Raw genomic sequence first — 20,175 nt, 5'->3', positions numbered from 1 at the left:
TTATATGCAGGACCCATGCAGATATGTTGGGAAGATGATTCCATGCCTCTACAAAATCTACTAAGGGAACCAGCCTCTCGAGGCTGGTCTCGGGTGTTTTTCGAGCACCGTTCTCGACTTCCTGAAGCGAGAGACCGGCAGGATTTAGTCGATACGGTTCTTGTGACCACAATTGGTGCTTGTTTTTTTTGTAATTTTATTTATATATATTTTTTGACACGAACGGCACGGCGTGCGTCCGCTGGAAATTGATGTGGCCTGAGGCGTCAGAGACGGCGGTAACCGACACCGATTTCCTGAGGACTCCGCTGCGAGAGCAACCTCGGTTGCTCTGCAGCGGGGGGGGGGGAACAGCCCTCCGAGTTTCTACCACCTTGGTAGGACCTCCTTCCCGAAGCTTCTACTAAGGGAACCAGCCTCTCGGGTGTTTCCCGAGCACTGTTCTCGACTTCCTGAAGCGAGACCGGCAGGATTTAGTCGATACGGTTCTTGTGACCACAATGGATACTTTTTTTAAATTTTTTTTTATTTATTTTATTTATATATTTTTTTTGACACGAACGGCACGGTGTGCGTTCGCTGGAAATTGATGTGGCCCGAAGCGCCAGAGACGGCGGGAAACCGACACCGATTCCCTGAGGACGCCGCTGCGAGAACAACCTCGGTTGCTCTGCAGTGGGGGGGAACTCCGTGATGCGAGGAGCTGACTGATGGCTGGGGCTGATCTGCTTGCCCTACTCGATTTAGACTTACCTTACAGGGGAAGCATCAAGCAGAAATGATCTAACCTTTTCCTTTATCCCCGATAAATTCAGCCACAGATGCCTCTCTGTGGCCACCATAGCTGCCATAGAGCGGCCAATAGCCATTGAGTGCAGGCAAGAACCAGCCCGACCTGCCGCCATGTAAGCCCTACTTATTAAAGCAGATGTATCCCTGCAGGGCTTACTAGGCAGCGCCGGGGTTTTAGCCCATATCCCGTGCCCCCAAAACATCGTCTGTAATCACCACACTGGGGCTGGAGACACGGGACGAATGCGGTTTACCCCACGATCTCGAGATATATATAAATATTTTTTTTTGTGGAGATCGGGGAAAAACGGCAAACCTGAGGTTGTGATCTGTGCCGCAGGAAACGCTCGTCTAATTTGTCTTTCAACTTGCGTTTCCTGCTCATTTTGTGGCCAGCTGATAACAAGTCTGGCCACGGCACGCGTCACAACCTCAATCAGCTCCTCATAAGCTTGGCCGAAAACTGGCGTGCTTGACTCACGGTCTTCCGCATCAATGCTGAGCATATCCACTTCCTCGGAAGCAGAGAGCTCAAGCATTGGGACCTGATCGTGGGCAGAAGAAGCCGCGACGCGGGCTTCTGCACCACTCACAGTAGGCTCGGGATCCTCAAACGAAGAATGAGAAAGTGCCGCAGCAGTCTCATTCTCATCTGCAAGATCCCGCTGCGAACCCCACGATCTCAACCGCCGCGCTGCCTCAACAGACGCGGGACCAGATCCGTGGGGAACGCGAGCCCGACCGTGATCATCAAAGCACGCCAACCGGGAGCGCAGCACTCTCATGGGTAGTGCTTCACAACTTTAACAGGCAGATCCCTCGAGAGCTGCCTGTGCGTGCTGCGCTCCCAATCAATTCACACATAAAGCGTGCGTGTCCCTACCCGTAATGAAACGAGGGCAGGGGTGCACGCACTTCATGAACTGTTGGGTGGCCATAATATTTTTAAATCAGACAAACAACACCAAATAAGACAAACAATACACATAGAGCACTTGCTGAAGAGCGAAAGCTAATGTGTTTGTTTGCCGGCGTCACTTTTATGCATCCGGTTATGCCGTCACATGTTACGTCATGACGCAACACCAATCAAGATTGGAATAGTTTCATTCATAATTCAGAGGTGCACGCTAAGGAGCGTTCCCCAAAGAGTCGTTTTCAACGACGCATTGCGAGTTCCCTCGGAAGGGAACTTGATATTATCAACTATTCAACTTTGTCCTCTGCTGTTGTTACCCCTAAACAAATGTACTAGTAACCATAGTTTCTGCCAGAACACCATTACAATGAAATAAATACAACACAATGAGAGATGGATTCTCAAAGCTTTTTAAACTGTATGAATATCTTATGGTTTAATAGAAATTACTGTTTTTTTTACTGAGAGTGTCAGAAATGAACTTTTCTATTAAGGGGCAGTTGCCCCCTGGATTTGATTTTCAGAGGCATTTTTATTTACTTTGGTGAGGGCATATTTTGTTCTAAACATAAAAAATTCTAAAACTTGAATTCACTAAATTCATTTACATAGTGCTCCATCTAAAAAATTTGATTGAGAGGGGTGATAACAAAAAAGTATGTTTATAACAGCAACCTACTCCCTTTTTTACAAAGATAACCTAAAAAATGTGCTTCATGCAGTAACATCTAAATTAGCTGCTTCATTCAATTCAAAACATTTATTTAATCTTACAAAATTGACCTGACAAATTAGGTATTTTTTAAGGGTTAGGTCAAGCAGAAATAGATAATATGAGGTAACAATTACAGGTTACCATTTTTTCAGTGACGACAACAGGCAACTTTAGGAAAAGTATGCCAACTTTATATATTTAAGTTAAACGCCAATCTCAATCATATGTATGTGGAAAATTAATAGACATAAAAATTGCTGAAGAAAGATTGCTCAAATAATTCTAAGAAATCTCTATTAAATATCTGGGTATTAAGGAAAACACATAAGGTAAATTGTTGTTGTTCATTACAGAGTAAAGCTCTTTAATAGACTTGAAAATTATATTTCCATATAAATCAGGATCACCTTCATTTAGCATAAATATTGTTAACATTATTGCACCAACAGTGTACAGGCATTCATCTGGGTACACTCTTGGCACTGAAATAATACCTTTACCTAAATATAATATAAGATTTCTTCATTTATCAGATGCTTTTATCCAAAGTGACTTACAAATGAGGAGACAATATGAGAAGTGCTGCAATACAAAAGTATCAAAGTTGTTCAGATAAGTATGAGCTATAGAGAGGAAAGTGAAACAATGGATTAAGAGTTTAGTGCATTATATGGTTTGATTCAAGTTGCAAGGGCATCGGCTGTTTTGATGGAGTCTAAATGCCCTTAATATATGAAGATGTTTGAGGTCTGTAATCATCTTATGAGCATATGCAGCACTGTAGGATGCAGAGGTAATAGAAATGTCCACCCTGTAGTACAGGGAGAAAAGTGAGGACCCAGATCACACATTGACAAGTTTGATTGATACAGCCCTCCCAGACATTGTAAGTTGCTTGTATCAACAAAGTAAGCTGAAATAACATCCCACACTGTATCTGATATAGATCAAACCATCCCTGTTTCTCTTTTTGTCTCCCATTGTAGCTTTGTGAGTTGGACGGGGTGGAGAAACCACAGCCGCACTGGTTTCACACGCTGCAGGTGCGACGGCTCCGAGTTCAGAGGGGCCGCAGTAACAGCGATCCGTTGGGAGGAAAGAGCTTCCAACAAGAGTTTCAGTGGGTGAGGGAAAACACACTCACAAACAAATACAAAACAGAAAACAAAAAAGCACAGATTGTCATGACAACAGAAAAGTTGATAGCTTAATCGGAGTGCTTGCACACCATAAATATATGTTTCTACTAATATGGGGAGATGTTTTGAGTTGTATTTGTCAGTAAGTAAATTACACAAATAGTAAAATGTATTACCTATTTGAAAAGTAACTCAGATATTATGGTATAAATTTAACAAATAGTGCATTACTTTGCTTATTACTTGGGAAAAAAAAGTGTTACTTGTTCAGTGTTGGGTAAGTAATTAAAAAAATAGTAATAATTATCAGTAATACCCGGCATAGGGTGGGTTAGCGACTGAGGATGAGGGCCTCTTGGGCCTCAAGAGGCCTTGCTTTTTTTTTGACAATGTGGGTACCGCAACTTGTTCGGAGTGTGGCGAACACAACACAAAAGGAAACAAATTATTTACCTTCTGGCCCTCCACTGGAGGATGGAGCGTTCTGGTACCTGCTCCGCAGCGGACATCTCTCTCCCTGGGTTGTCCATCTCCGGGCGCTTAGGAGCCTTCCCGGTCCTTGTGCCAGGCCGTGAGGTGGGGGGTGTCCGCTTCCTGTTGGCCCGGGGCCGAGAACTGGGCTCGGGCTGTGGCGGAGCCGCCTGGACTGTCACCGCCGCAGGGGGATGCCCTCGGCTAGCAGACGGGGTATGGGATCTTGAGCTGCGCCGGGGCAAGATTTGCTGTATAGCCTCCATCTGCTACTTCACTGCCGAGAACTGCTGGGCAAAGTCCTCAGCTGTGTCGCCGAAAAGGCCGATCTGGGAGATGGGCGCGTTGAGAAAGCTAACTTAGTCGCCGTCCCTCATCTCGACCAGATTCAGCCACAGGTGGCGCCCGGACCAGCTCCTGCAGCACATCGGGATCAGTGACTTCATCAGTTTTTTGTGCACTTCCAGGAAGAAAGAGACTGGGGGACGTGGCCGAGAATCTTCATTTTTGGGTGAACTATTTATTTTAATGAACTAAGCTACTTTTGGTGTGTAGCTTGTAGTGTAACTTGCTACTTCCTCTGAGGTGCAGAAATAACAGTGTGTTTCTTTAATTTGCAGAAAACCGGCCTGCAGTTTGGAAATGCAACATCTTACTTGAACCTTGAAAAACTTGGAGAAGGAACATATGCCACAGTGTACAAAGGAATTAGCAGGTTAGTAGAAGTTTACTCACACACACACAGAGAGAGAGAGAGAGAGAGAGAGAGACACACACACACTTTCAAGAGCTTCTATATTATTTGACTTGTTTGTTGTATAAAACAGAGTAAAATGCCTATTAAGCTAAATTTCAAAAGAAAAAGAAAAAATAGGACAAAATAAAGTCTTTCAAGAGCAATACATGAACAGTATGAAGAATAAATAAGGATTACTTTGGACAACAGACACTGGGAAACACAGGGAGAAGAGACACTGCTAAGGTACTGGAGGATATATATATATATATATATATATATATATATATATATATATATATATATATATATATATATATATATACATAAAACAATCCTCCATTTTGTGTCCCTCTTTGAATGTAACCATTCAAATACACTCTCATCAGAGACTAATCAGAAGCAGATCTGACCAATCTTTCGACAAATCAGAGAGATACATTCCTCCTTATGCAATTGAAACCCCAAGCATGAACCGATCAAAGAACTAAACACCCCTCCCCCACTGCTCAACCATCAGATTACCAGCCAATTCTCTACCCTCCTGATGTGGAAAAATTAACCCCAAAGAAAGCAGTTCAAACAACAAATGCTCAAAGAAAGGAGTGGTTAGCAACTTTTTCACAGACAAGCCCAGTGCCTGGCATAAAGCCATTATATCCCTCCACCCTTCTGCAGAGATATGAGGTATATACAATGGATGGAAAATAAAAATGAGATGAGGACCCAGAAACAGTAAATACTATTAAGATCTATAAAAATGGGACCATTATAGTACAAGACAACATGAAGTGCTTTTTTTTAATTCCCATATCCGAAGAGAAATCTGGCTCTGACACTCCACATCAACACACAAGTGCTCCAACTTGCTGAAAGAGTCACAGAGCTGTAAGGAAAGAAAGTTGTCTGCTATTATCCCCTCACACATCTATACTACCCTGACCCATCTAAAAGACCACTTCACCCAACTTGAAATGGAATGGGTACAAATGAAAGAATCAGCCCTCGAAATGACTTTCTGCAAGACTCAACAATAGTCATTCAAAGTCAACTGTCAATACCAGAAAAAGAACATGAGCGAGCTCTTGCCCAAGAGAAAGAAAACAACAAAAGGGAGTTCACTTCTCTGGCTGAGAAACTTGCGGAGAGAGTGAGAGATGGAAGGCCTTTACAGATCAGCTACATCTTCTCACTGTCCTTTTCCCATAACACCAGTTGTACCTGAATTCAACTCAAAGCACAACACAGAGCTCCCTAGGTGTGAAACTAAAACACATGAGCCCACCTCACCCAAAAATAAATAAGAGGAAAACAATAAACCAGACATTGTTTTTCTGATGGATTCCAATGGAAAATTCCTAGAGGGAAAAATACTTTTCCCCAAACACAACGTGGCTAAATTATGGTGTCCAACTACTAACAAAGCTCTTAAACTTCTATCAAAGGAACACATTAGCACTCTAAGCCACATTTAATTCATATTGGCACCAATGATTTGAGAGCCCAGCAAGAATTGGTTGCCTTATTATTAAGGTCTGTGATTGTCAAAGCCAGTCCTACTTTCCCAGATGCAAAGATAATTGCGTCCAATCTGCTCACAGAAAAGACTTCCACCCCAAAACCATAAACAACATCAATGACAATATTTCAAGAGACTGTGCCCTCATGCCTAATGTGCAAATCGCCCATCACCCATCATTCGTAGCAGAAACACTCTACGACCATGTGCACCTCAAAAAATTTTATGAACCGGTCTTTGCCAAGACACTTAAAGATATTGCTCTGAATCGAGTCACCACACCAAGCCACCAAAACAGCAGAGGATGGGCCAGCTCTAACAGATTAAGACCTGTGGAGCAAGTACCACTCAGATCAGGACCTACTCACCAGAATCCCACTTTCCACAGCACAGCTCACCACAGCAATTACATTTTAGGAAGAGAAGCAAGTCCCAATGGAGATCTGAATCTGTACTAAAACCTCAGATGGTTGGTTCCACCCCAAACACAACAGTACCACCAAAGACAAGACAGAAGTGTTCTACTGCTGTATCAAAACTACATGGGCCTCATACTGATGGGCGCAGCTACACGGACGTTCTTAGTGGAACAGCAGGGCCCAGTGATATGAGGGACAATATGTGCAAATATGTATTAGAAAAAATGCATACTGTTTAATTGTTATTTTTTTATCCTCTTAATCCAATTTAAGATAATAGGCATTTGCAGACAACATCAAGACAATAGTTTGGAAGGATGACACTATATAAATCTTTTTTTATTTCTCAATGGAACATCCATCGGCTAAGATCCTCAACATTTGGACTGAAAAGTATCAACACCTAATTTATGAAAGAAATTAGTGATATTATAATTTTGCAAGAGACTTGGGACAAAGGAGATCTGCCAACTGGTTGTCCCCCAGGTTATGGAGAACTGACAGTCACCATAAGAAATCTCCCTGTGGTCACACTGGGCAGAAACTCAGGGAGGGGAGGGGGGAGGGGTAATTTGGTTGAAATCAAAATATACGCATTTAATTGAAACGGTAAAATAAGATGAAAATTATATCTGGCTAAAATTGAAAAAATATCAATTTACCTACTCCAAATAAAAATTCTATGTGCAATTTCCACTTTGTCTTGAGCAAAAGTCTGATTGGATTCTTACCTAAATCCCAGATATCAGACCATATTTTTTACTTTGCATACCCTTATTGATAAGTACGTACATACAAATAATGAGAAAATTTACACCTGTTTTGTTGACTTCCAAAAACGTTACATTTAGTCTGGCATGAGGGTTTATTCCTCAAATAAATTGAAAGTGGCACTGGAGGAAAACTTTATGATTTGATTAAATCAATGTATACCAATATACAATATAGGCACTAAACAAACTGAAAGCTTTATTCAGGGGTGTAGAGTGAGACAGGGATGCAGCTTAAGTTCCACATATTTAATATCTATATCAATGAATTGGTCAAACAAATTGAAAATTCTCCTGCACCTGGCCTCACTCTAATGTATACAGAGGTCAACAAGTGTTATACGCAGATGATTTGGTTCTGTTGCCCCAACAAATGAAGGGTTACAGCAGCACGTGCCTCTGCTAGAAAGGTTCTGTCAGACCTGGGCCTTGACAGTCAACCAACAAAAAAAAAAATAAATCTATTGAACAATCCCCAAAATCCACATGTTTAGGCATATCCATCACTAACACAGTGAACGTTTTCCTGGCTGTGAATGAACTCAGAGATAAAGCAAAACAGGCTTTCTATGTCATCAATAAATCATTGCACTATATGGCAGCCACTAACACAACCAAATTGGGCAAAATGGGACAAGCATCTAAAAGATATTTTACATGCAGAGTTCTGTAAAAGAATACTCCAGGTTCAAAGAAAAGGACCAAAATCTGCATGTAGAGATGAATTAGCCCAATACCCCCTACTATTAAAAATCCATAAACGAGTCATACATTTCTGGAAACACATCAAAACAAGTGACCCCCTCTCCTTTTGTAACAAAGCCTTGATCTGCCAAGAGATGAGCTCTGAAGGAAGCCCCCTCTGCCTACTCATTCTTAGACTCTGTGACCCCATCAAAACAAACAACATCAGGCAATCAGACTCAACCATTATGTCTAAAGAAAAAGACAAATGCATTGATTATTGGACAGAACTCACCAAATCCCAAAGCAAACTTGAAACTTATCTGGCCCTAAAAAGAACATACTATGTGGCAGGCTACCTAACCATAGCGAACAACCAAAAGGTAAGGAAAGCTCTGTGTGCGCTCAAGCTGGCCATAGAGGTGGGTTGGCACAGACAAACGTGGCTCCCTAAAGCAGAGAGACTGTGCTCTCACTGTGATCAAGAAGCAATTGAAAATGTGCAGCATTTCCTGACACAGTGCACAAACTACCAAAACTTTGAGCAAGAATACTTTCCAAAAATTACTAACATCTTCAATGATTTCCAGATTTACAGAAATATAGATAAAATGCTTCTTTTCAATGCCTCCCTCAAGGAATTTTTTGGGTTCTTATATACAGTGGAGCTTGTTTTACACTGATTCATTTTATAAGGTTATCAAACTTCATCTGATAGGGAGCTGGATGTCAGTCATTGAACAATGACAAATGCTTTTCAATAACAACAGCTTCTATACTAATGCAGACAGAAAGCTTCACATTTCGTCAAATTTTCGCTCGTTTTTGTGGTTAAAGGGATGATATTCCTTCAGTTATACCTTATTATAGAACAGAATAGAATCTTTTTTTACTACCACATACCACATACCACAGACTCTACCATATATGACCATATAATGAACTTTACAAAGAACAGTCCCCCCTGAGCAACCTGAGGTTAAGTGCCTTGGTCAAGAATACAACCTTTAGGGAACCAGCCCTGAGCTTTAACCACTGCACCACATATATCACCATCAGCAATGATTAAAAAATAAGAGAAGATGACTTCATTAAATGGCTTGATGAGCATTCATCTTTACTGTCTTGGATGTATATGCTATTGAAACAAGAATTTAGGACAGGAAAAACAGAAGGGCTTATCCCTTCCATATAAATAGCTAAAAGCCTTTAGTTAACGTCACTACAGTGAACCATGATTTGTTATTGCTAGTTGGTGGCAGATGATATTAGGGGGACAATATTATACAATAACACTTCCGAAAGGGCTGTTAATGCATAAACATATAGGGGGTAAGATGTGTCAGTGTTTATATTGTAGCACTCCTTAATATAGGAATCTTAATATATTAATTTAAATACATTTATAATTAATTACAATAATTTTACCAGGCCAGCATAGCAGTCAGGTAACCCCACAACTACAATAGTGCACGATTTAGTATGCAACGATCAATATTTTTGGTTCATTTTGGAAAGAATGTTTTTTGTAATTAAGGTCAATTAAACTGTTTGTATAATCATGTTTGTGGGTTATGTGGTGTGTTCTCTTTGTCTCTTGCAGAATTAATGGCCATCTGGTGGCTTTGAAGGTGATTCACATGAAAACTGAGGAAGGAATTCCATTCACAGCCATTAGAGAAGGTACTGAAGCACAATAGACCATATTCTATTATTCCATCATTGATTTTTGGCGGAAATGATGACAAGGATGTGATGGACAGAGGTACAGTCTTTTCAATGGGTAGTACTGCAGTTTAAAGTGTTTTTGGATCGTTCCGCAGACAAAAAAAAACATAATTCAATTTACAAAAAATTGCAAGAACATTCAGTAGACAAAAAACTCCAGACAACATGAGCTGTGGAAAATCAGATGAAATCAAGAAGATTTTTACAGCTTTATACTGTTCATGCCATTTAAGATATCCCTCACTATAATAATAGTAATTCGTATACACTCAGCATTTCCAAAAGGGCTGTTAATGCATAAGCATATAGGGGGGTAAGATGTGTCAGTGTTTATATTGTAGCACTCCTTAATATAGGAATCTTAATCTATGGTCATGTGACCAAATATTAAAATAAGTGCCTGGAAGAGTAAAGAAAACTGTGCTCATCAAGCTGAGAAGGTCTTAAACCTGGCTGGTTTATAAATATATTTAAGGTGCACTTAGTTATTTTTATACTAAGAGATAAAACAAGTAGTTTCTGGTAGAGGTTGACCGATAGTGAATTCCGCCGATACAGTGACTAAGTAGTGGAAAAGGCATATTGATGATTAATCATCCAATAATCTTTCAAATTGATTTGAAAAAATAAAAACATTATTGTCAAAAAATGTTGTAGTCTTTCCTTACTTTGACGGGCACAGACATAGAAGCTACAAGAGTCCAAAATGAATGAAAATACAAGAAAAAAGGAAGATTTGGTGCATAGCTTGGGATTTTTAAATACAAACAAGACCAAAATACATCTGGGACTCTTATTTTGAAATTATGGAGACTTGTCTCTGTTACAATGTTCTGTGTGTTAGTGTTTACCAAATTAAGCTTTTTATAGCCTAAATATACTCCAGATGAAGGTTTTTGTGATATTTATATTTCACCAGATGAGGTTTAATGAGGTTTATTAAGGTTTAATGTTATCCACAAGCTTTACTCTATAACTAAACCGTTCTAACTGCAGACTCTTCCAGAGCCAGCCACAAAGGAACACGGAGGATTAAAATATTTCTAAACTATCAGCATAGATTTTTTACGATAATCAATATTTCAAAATTGAACTATTGGCACCGATTTATCGGCAAAACCGATATATCGGTCTGCCATTAGTATCAAGCTGGTCATGGGATTTCATCATGTCGACCCCATGTAAAATAAAACAGCTTTTATAAGGTTACTGATATGACTGGAGTCTTCATCTCTCGTGAGAGGCCATGATTTTATACATATATTTTAAAATGACTATTCATTTCTTTATGTGTAAAAAATATTTTATAAGGGAAAAAATGCTTAGTGCATTTTTACTGAATCAACCATAATACATTAGGTTACTTAAAAAAATAAAAATAATTTAAGGGTAAGCTGGGTGAGTTGGACAGGGTGGAGAAACCACAGCCGCACTGGTTTCACACGCTGCAGGTGCGACGGCTCAGAGTTCAGAGTAACAGCGATCCGCTGGGAGGAAAGTGGGTCTCAGTGGGTGAGGGAAAACACACTCACAAACAAATAGATAACAGAAAACAAAACACGCACAGGTTGTCATGACAATAGCAAAATTTGAAATCACATGAAAAGCCAGATAAAAAAATGACTAAGTGCACCTTTAAAGATATCCATAAACCAGGTTCAGGTAGAAATAGCTCCTTAAGATTACCACATTTAACAGTGCACAGCTTATACTCTCCCCCAGAGTGAACATTGCGTACACACTCATTTGTTCACGGTGTTTGTCTGTTTGGTTTTATTTGTAATTGTTCCCAGCCTCCCTGTTAAAAGGCCTGAAACACGCCAACATCGTCTTGCTCCATGACATCATCCACACTCGAGAGTCTCTTACCTTCGTCTTTGAGTATGTGGTGAGTGAGACACTAAGAGAGACACCTTCAAAGACTTCTGAAGGATGTTCCACTGGTTTATTTTGTCTATGTGCCTGTTTATTTTGTCTGTCTGTCAATCATGTTCTCCCTCTCTCAGCAAACAGATTTGGCTCAATACATAATTCAGCATCCTGGCGGACTTCACTCGTACAACGTCAGGGTAAGAAACGCACATGCTTGCACAAAAAATAGACCAGGTCAGAAGTAATTTTCCTCTCTCACTCGTATCACACTTACTTCATCTCTTCCTCTGGCAGCTGTTCATGTTTCAGTTGTTGCGAGGATTGTCTTTTATTCATAGCAGAAGAATTCTGCATCGAGACCTCAAACCTCAGAATCTGCTCATCAGTTATCTGGGAGAGCTTAAACTCGCAGATTTTGGTAGGTTTCACACACACTTTATTATTACTATTTTACATTTCAACATTGTATTAAAGCCATCAAAACTACGAAGTAACACAAATGGAAGTATGGGAATTACATCTCTGTGACCAAAAATGTTAAATAAAATCAAAACAGCGGACGATAAAAAATCGGAAAAATCCCATAGATTTAAATTGACGGAATGTTCAAACGGGTCAAACAGAATGCTCATTAATTCAAACTCCAACTCTGAAAAATGTAAACAAACCAAAAAAGTTACTATTGCTTTTTCAGGCCAGTATCACACCCAGGTAACTCCTCTCCATTCTGCTACATAGGACAAGCTCTTACTGCTTCTCCTTTCTATGCACTTTCAGTGTGGACACACTACAATATGGCATAGAATTAGTGCAGAAGTATGCGATTTAGGACGCAGCTATCAAAATCTTTGGTTCATTTTGTTTATTGTGGAATGATTGTACATTCACCAGACAATTTAGGGCAATTAAACCTGTTTGTAGAATTATGTGTGTGGGTCAAATCACAGCTATCTCACATTTTAGCTTCTTCAAAGTAGCCACCCTTTGACTAGATTACAGCTCTGCATACTTTGAGCATTCTCTCCACCATGCTTTTTAAACAGTATTGAAGGAGTTTTGTTGGTTGCTTTTTCAGTATCTTGTCCAACTCCTCCCTTAAAAAAATCTAATAATAGTTTTTTTTTTTATATATATATATATATATATATATATATATATATTTATTATATTAAATATATATATATATATATATATAGATATATATATATATATATATATATATATATATATATATATATATATATATATATATATTTTTTATTAAAAGAAAAAAAGGCATACTTCCTGTCACAGTGATACAATACAATTCACATTTTTGTTTTATATATATATATATATATATATATATATATATATATATATATATATATAAAAGAACAATCAACCAAACTAATAATTGTCTTCCACTTCTGGGTATATTACAGAAAGTCTCGACTTAGACCAATGCACCCTATGTAAAACCTTGAATTGGATGAGTCCAAGATGAGCACAAGAAGTGGTAGACTGTATACTCTATAGCACGATCCTAAATCTCTTCACTTATTTGAACTCCTAATTCTATTTCCCATACATTCTTAATTTTGGTACTACACTGACTGCTTAAAGCCAGAATAAAGTCATATATCTTTGCAATCATTCCTCTCTGATGTGGATTATATGAGAGCAAGCTCTCCCAAGCCTGTTCTGGAGGTGCAGAGGGGAAATTAGGGAAACATCTAGAAACAAAATTTAGAATCTGAAAATAGCGAAACAGATGTGTTACAGGGAGGTCATAAGAAGATGACAAGTTGACAAAACTATCAAAGACACCATCTACATACATTTTTTTAATTGTTTAATGCCCTTGTCATACCACACTGAAAATGAAAAAGAGTCCAAACATGATGAAGGAAATAAGTGGTTATTGCTTAAAGGACCCAAAGTGGATGCACCAAAAATCGAATAATAATTTCAAGCATTTTCGCATAAACCTTTAGATTCAAAGTTTTTATTGTAAGATTATGAGAAACATACATTCAGTCAAGTGTGACCAAACTTTTGACTGGTAGTGTACAAACATGCTTGGTCAAATGTTCAGAAAATCAGTGCTCTTATTGCTGCTCTTGATTCAGGACTGGCACGCTCTAAATCCATACCATGCCAAACATACTCTGCAGAAGTCGTGACTTTATGGTACCGACCGCCTGATGTTCTCATGGGCTCCACTGATTACTCCACTGCCCTGGACATCTGGTGAGTCTTTACATACACTCCTTATATAGATATACATCCTTATAATAGACAGAATAAGACACTTTAATATATAACGTGTGTGTGTGTGTGTGTGTGTGTGTGTGTGTGTGTGTGTGTGTGTGTGTGTGTGTAGGGGAGTTGGCTGCATTTTCATTGAGATGCTACAGGGGTCAGCAGCGTTTCCTGGAGTAGCCGATGTCTTTGAACAGCTGCTGAAGATCTGGGCAGTGAGTGTGTGTGAGAGTGACAATTTCTGTGTGAATATTCTTTTTTCTTTTTTCTCCACCTCCTGTTATTAATTTCTCCTCTTCTCTCCTCCACTCCTCCTGAGGTTCTCGGCGTTCCGACCGAGGAAAGCTGGACAGGTGTCAGTGATTTGCCAAACTATAAACCAGGTGTGTGCAAAATCATTCTTTCTATCTGTCTCTTTGCAGAAATAAAAGTATAATAATGTTTGTGTTGCTCCTTTCCAAACAATGAATGCAGATAGTGCCATCATCCACCATAACTCTAAAAAGGGATAGCTCACCCAAAAATGGTGCACGCGTATACGGCTGTCCACGTGATGTAAAAGAAAACAGGACTTATCCGACCAGGCAAAACTCTTATCATATACTGACCCTCATGCCATCCAAGATGTGTATTTTCTTTCTTCTGCTGAATACAAACAAAGATTTTTAGAAGTATATCTCAGCTCTGTAGGTTCATTCAATGCAAGTGAATGGTGTGATGTGAACTCTGAAGGTCCAAAAGCTCATAAAGGCAGCATAAAAGTAATCCATATGACTCCAGTGGTTAAATCCATATCTCCGTATCTTCAGGTGTGGGTGAGAAACAGATCTCTAATATACTTAATATTTAAGTCCTTTTTTTTTTTTTTTTACTGTAAATCTCTATAAATCTTACTTTTACTTCCATATTCTTCTTCATTTGTTTTTTTGCAGATTCACATTCTTCATGAATATTGCCAACCTACTGATCGAGGCTGGCCAAAGTTGGAGAAAAGGGACTTAAATATTTATCTTTTTCTCACCCACACCCATCATATCGCTTCTGAAAATATGGATTTAACCACTGGAGTCAAATGGATTACTTTTATGCTGCCTTTATGTGCTTTTTGGACCATCAGAGTTCTGGCCACCATTCACTAGCATTGAATGGACTGACAGAGCTGAGATATTCTTCTAAAAATCTTCATTTGTGTTCTGCTGAAGAAAGTCATACACATCTGGGATGGCATGAGGGTGAGTAAATGATAAGAGAATTAACATTTTTGGGTGAACTATTCTGATTTGGGTGAAGTCTGATTTGCACACATGCATATTTAAACTTGCTTTATGAAGACGCATCACACCAATGTCAATGTTGCCGAACCACATTGGTTTTTGCGCACCTCAGAAGACTTGAAATATAGCACAAAAGTTGTATGGACTCCATTTATGGCACTTTTATGTTGCATTTTTGTCACGTAAAGCCAAGTGCACACTACACAACTTCAGAGCCCTATGCACACTTAGTCACACAAAGTCTTTTGTTTTTGGACATGTTGATGCAGAAACTACATTACTGATCACAAAACAGAAAGTTGAGAGCAGAATTCTGAGATATTTTAGTGGAATACCTGAGGTTCTGATGAGTGCTTCTCATTTGTGTCCCTGCATGTTGATATCAGGCATCCTGAAAGAAGTTTTTAGTTTTTTAATTTTCAGATCGAATGGTTACTTCCTTTCAAATCTGCATGATCGTCCAAAATGCATCTTAAGGCTACGATCGCAAAATGAATTCACAAACATGCTCACATGGCAATGAGAGAGTTTATTTGTGATAACATGTCAACGGATTTGCACAGAACGGAAAATAATGATGAGACAGCGGGTAGGCAGACGTGGGTAATGATTTATTTAAAAAAACAAATGTTGGCTCCTGCTTCCAAATACATTGTTCTCTTTTTGCACTCTCTCTTGACTTCACTAGTGTTTGGTAATTGCAGGCCTCTTGCTCATCAGGTGTGCACACCTGACGACTGCTCAGACAGATTTCAGACAGGTTTGAAATCAGTTGTAGCGTCTGCGATTACTCAGGGCGAGTCGCAGGATTGCGCACTGTCGGTCGTGCGATCTGAGACTTCCCGACCAGACCATTCAGCAACTAAAACCATCAAAGGAGTTGAGCTTTAGTTGTGTAGTGTGCTAGGCTTAACCAAACACTATATGCTTTTTATTGCATAGAAAATAGTTACGCCATACCAGTTTTAAACAAACTGAGAGGGAGAAAATGTATCATTTTTATTTTTGGGTGAACTATCTCTTTAAGGTAATAACTGCTTATGCTAACTTTCTATAATCTAGTAGATTTGATGTATCTGTTATAGATTTGATCTATCAGCTTGTGTGGATCTGTTGCATGGATTTGTGGATTGCCATGTGCATGTTGTGTTTCCATGTTTTATGGGGACTTTACATAGACATAATGGTTTTTACACTGTACAAACTATATATTCCATCCCCTTACCCTACCCCTAACCCTCACAGAAAACTTTCTGCATTTTTACATTTTCAAAAAACATCATTTAGTATGATTTATAAGCTGTTTTCCTCATCGGGAGCGACAAAATGTCTCCACAAGGTCAAAGATTTCGGGTTTTACTATCCTTATGGTGACATTTGGTCCCCACAAAGTGATAAATACACGCTCACGCTCACGCTCACACACACACACACACACTATGTTTGTATATGGTTGTCAGTGTGGGTGTAAACTTGTAGCCAAGGGCTTGTTGTTTTATTAACACACAGTCGTCCAAATTGCTTGAGCAAATTCACACAGTTGTGCTGAAGCTGTGTTTCCAGTATAAATCATTGTGTGTTTGTGTGTGTTCTGCTAGTGGATTTGTTGGTCATGAGTTGATTTCACACCTTTGAGTCAGACACTAACACACACATTCACACACTCATTCAGAAAAGGGGCTGGTGTCTTACTACTGGAAATAAACTGTAAACTTATTGCACAGGTGCAAAAATGAGAAATGTGAGGTGGCTTTGGGAAATGCCTCATTTAGGGTGTGTGTATACTGATGGAAATGGAGTATGTGGTAGGTAAACTTCTGGCAGGCCTTTCCTGCTGATGAATGTTGGTTAACTGAAGCCCAAGGCTGCTTAAGTTTGTGTGTTTGTGTGTGTTTGTGTGTGTGTGTGTGTGTGTGTGTGTGTGTGTGTGTGTGTGTGTGTGTGTGTGTGTGTGTGTGTGTGTGTGTATATTTATCACATTGTGGGGACCAAATGTCCCCATAAGGATAGTAAAACCCACATTTTTTATATTGTGGCGACAATGTGTTGGTTCCCATGAGGAAAACAGCTTATAAATCAGACAAAATTATGTTTTTTGAAAATGTAAAAATGCAGAAAGTTTTCTGTGAGGTTTAGGGGTAGAATATAAAGTTTGTACTGTATAAAAACCATTATGTCTATGGAACGTACCCATAAAACATAGAAACCCAACGTGTGTGTGTGTGTGTGTGTGTGTGTGTGTGTGTGTGTGTGTGTGTGTGTGTGTTGGAGAGGAGCTACCTGAGCCCAGTGTGGTCTTTCAGGTACATACTAAGCTTTTAGTCAAACGAGAGTGGGTGGCCTGTGCCCACACACACTAACAAAAGGATAATCATAAAAATAAAGGTACTTTGAAGCACCCCCCTTTTTTTAAATAAGAACTATATTTCACTGTACAGGTTTCTTGAGTGGCCTGCATGATTCTTTGAATGTTAAAAAGTTTAAAAGGTATAGTTCACCCAAAAATGAAAATTCTGTCATCATCACTCTCAAAGCCATTTCACTTTCTTCCATGAAAAACTAATGTTAGACAGAATGTTAATGCAGCTCTTTTCCGTACAATGAAACTGTATAGTGACCAGTAGCTGTCGAGCTGCATAAATGACAAAATCCCCATTAAAAATGTTGCCTGTCCTTCCTCTGCAGCTCTCAAATTCCATTCATGCTTGAATATATTCAAACTTGCCACCTCATGATGCGTTTACGCTAGGTTTGATGTCAGTGATACCAGAGCCAGTGCTCGGGTTTCTCTTAAAGTTGAGAACTATGGCGACAGGCAAGATTTTCATCAAATAATTTAATTAGCAGAAAATCTTGCCCGTGGCCCTCAGATTTAAGGAGACATGCAAAAACGTAAATTCAAGTCTGTTCCTCTCACATGGCTTCAGAAGACTTGGAATATAGAGTCCCTGCCAACATTTTTAGCCGTCTTGGCTCCGGAAGTATTTTTCCCAATCATTTTTTTTTTATAGTGATTTCATAAAATCCTTCATTAAAGAGTTCTAAGCCATTAACCAAATCAACCAGCTCAGTGTTGAATCACAACATTAAAAACGTTGATTTGAAGCAGAGAAGCATTTAAAAATTTTACAGAAAGATGGAGGTACAAGACTGTGTACTTACTGTCTTTCATGAGGGGAAGAACTACAATCTCATAAAGGATTGCGAATCGCGTAATTGATTTAAAAACAATGGAAAAATATTGAAATTTTCCAAAAAGCAGTTGATTTTAAGTATTAAAAGAATACATTTGTATCTTTTTGCACAATATTCAGATAGTAGTTTTAATTAGGTTTGTTTATTGTGATTCCCTGATTCGCTTTAGGATCATGTGTAGTGTAGGTCTGTCTTTAAAGTAATAAAAAAAGATAATAATCAATTCCCCATATGGAAGAAATTAAAGGGATTTTTACTATTTCCTGTCTAACATTGCACTATACAGTGCACGCGTTGCACTAGTTAATGGACTTATTCCCCTAAGGCAACAAGTTGGTATTGGAGTTTTGGAGAGATGTATCAACATGATACAAGTAAGCTATTTTAAGTGTACAGACTCTTCCAGTCAGCATACAGTGAACAATGGCTAAAAGCTCCGGGAATGAACAACAACTTTGTCTCAAGGCTCATTGTCTTAACCTGCTCTGAGTGAAGATACCTGATCAAAGCTGGATGTTCTAGTGGTCTGTTCATCTAAAAGAGGTTTTTTTGTACTCCTCTAGAGTGGTTCCTGTCCTGCAAGCCCAAGCAATTTCGAGATGTCTGGAAAAGGTAAGACCAGTTCATGCGTGCATGCTTGTGTGTGTATGTGTGTGCGTGTTGCTCCGAGCGGGAACAGAAGGGTTTTTGTATAGCAGCTCTCGTCTCTCTTACACCACCCCCTTCTAATAGACGTCTGACCCATAGCTCTGTATGCATGTGTGTGTGTGTGTATTTGTATGTGAATATTTTGCTCAGGCTCGCACAGTTACCTTATAAGACGGAGGATCTGGCCCAGCAGATGCTGATGATGAATCCAAAGGACAGGATTTCAGCCCAGGATGCATTGCTGCACCCATATTTCAGCACTCTTCCACCTCCGTTAATGCATCTAAGGGACAGTAAGTGCATGAGAATACCTCTATATGAGCGGAATGCACGCAATTCGACCTTCAAGGTTAATCCGCTCCTGTTATGTAGAAGATCAAAGTTAAATCCCTTAGTTTCAGTCCATACTGTCAACATTTTTCAACACAGAGTCGAGATGAAAAGGGATTATGCAATCTTAGAAACCTCTTTTTCCTCTTCTCTCTTTGTATTTACTGTCATTTACCTTGCCATAACCCTGTCTTTCTCTCTCTCCGTCAGCTGTGTCCATCTTTAAGGTGCCGGGCGTGAGGTTAGAGGTGGAAGCAAGGGATATCTTCATTCCGAGCAGACGGATGAAATCACCTCTCGCTCCTTTAGCCAAGTGCTGGTGAAAGATTACTCTTTGCAAATAAAAAAAGGTGACGTGCTTGTGAAAAGCATAAACACACAGACATAATTAAAGAGAAAGTTCACCCCACCCAAATTGTTTTTTTTTTATTATCTGTAATTATTTACGTACACTAATGACGCTTCAAATTTCTCCCGTGTAACACGAAAGCTGAATTTTTAAAAAGCCTCCACAGTGTTTATTTCCCATAAAGTTAATAGTGACTTCTGTCTGTCAAGCTCAAAAAAAGATGAAAAATAACACCACAGAACACATAATCAATCCAACTCATGCACTATATTCTAAGTCTTCAGAAGCAATACGATCACTTTGAATGAATCAATGAACGTAACATTTATATAGTGCTTTTCTGACACTACACTCAAAGTGCTTTACATTGT

The 20,175-nt window shown here is 39.2% G+C and overlaps 1 protein-coding gene across 7 annotated transcripts in view; it reads left to right on the top strand.

Moving 5' to 3' along the window:
* Positions 1 to 20,175, top strand: part of LOC127646648 (cyclin-dependent kinase 15-like) — a 75,289-nt gene that overhangs the window by 40,974 nt on the left and 14,140 nt on the right. For 5 of the 7 annotated variants that reach the window (XR_007970948.1, XR_007970947.1, XM_052130436.1 and 2 more), the window contains 12 exons: positions 3,413 to 3,550; positions 4,657 to 4,751; positions 9,768 to 9,847; positions 11,686 to 11,780; positions 11,899 to 11,961; positions 12,059 to 12,182; positions 13,876 to 13,996; positions 14,130 to 14,223; positions 14,328 to 14,391; positions 19,041 to 19,089; positions 19,276 to 19,418; positions 19,666 to 19,805. Coding sequence is in view for 4 of the 7 variants with exons in the window: in XM_052130436.1 (XP_051986396.1) it covers positions 3,413 to 3,550; positions 4,657 to 4,751; positions 9,768 to 9,847; positions 11,686 to 11,780; positions 11,899 to 11,961; positions 12,059 to 12,182; positions 13,876 to 13,996; positions 14,130 to 14,223; positions 14,328 to 14,391; positions 19,041 to 19,089; positions 19,276 to 19,418; positions 19,666 to 19,778 (1,179 nt within the window). In the remaining 3 variants the exon portion in view is untranslated. Of the gene's footprint in view, positions 1 to 3,412; positions 3,551 to 4,656; positions 4,752 to 9,767; positions 9,848 to 11,685; positions 11,781 to 11,898; positions 11,962 to 12,058; positions 12,183 to 13,875; positions 13,997 to 14,129; positions 14,224 to 14,327; positions 14,392 to 14,482; positions 14,824 to 14,940; positions 15,241 to 19,040; positions 19,090 to 19,275; positions 19,419 to 19,665 lie in introns of those variants that run through there. The other 2 variants (XR_007970949.1, XM_052130435.1) reach the window with 2 other exon arrangements.

The sequence above is a fragment of the Xyrauchen texanus genome, chromosome 7 (genome assembly GCF_025860055.1).
Source record: "Xyrauchen texanus isolate HMW12.3.18 chromosome 7, RBS_HiC_50CHRs, whole genome shotgun sequence".
NCBI classification, from domain to species: Eukaryota; Metazoa; Chordata; class Actinopteri; order Cypriniformes; family Catostomidae; genus Xyrauchen; species Xyrauchen texanus.
This window is presented reverse-complemented; position numbering and strand designations above follow the sequence as displayed.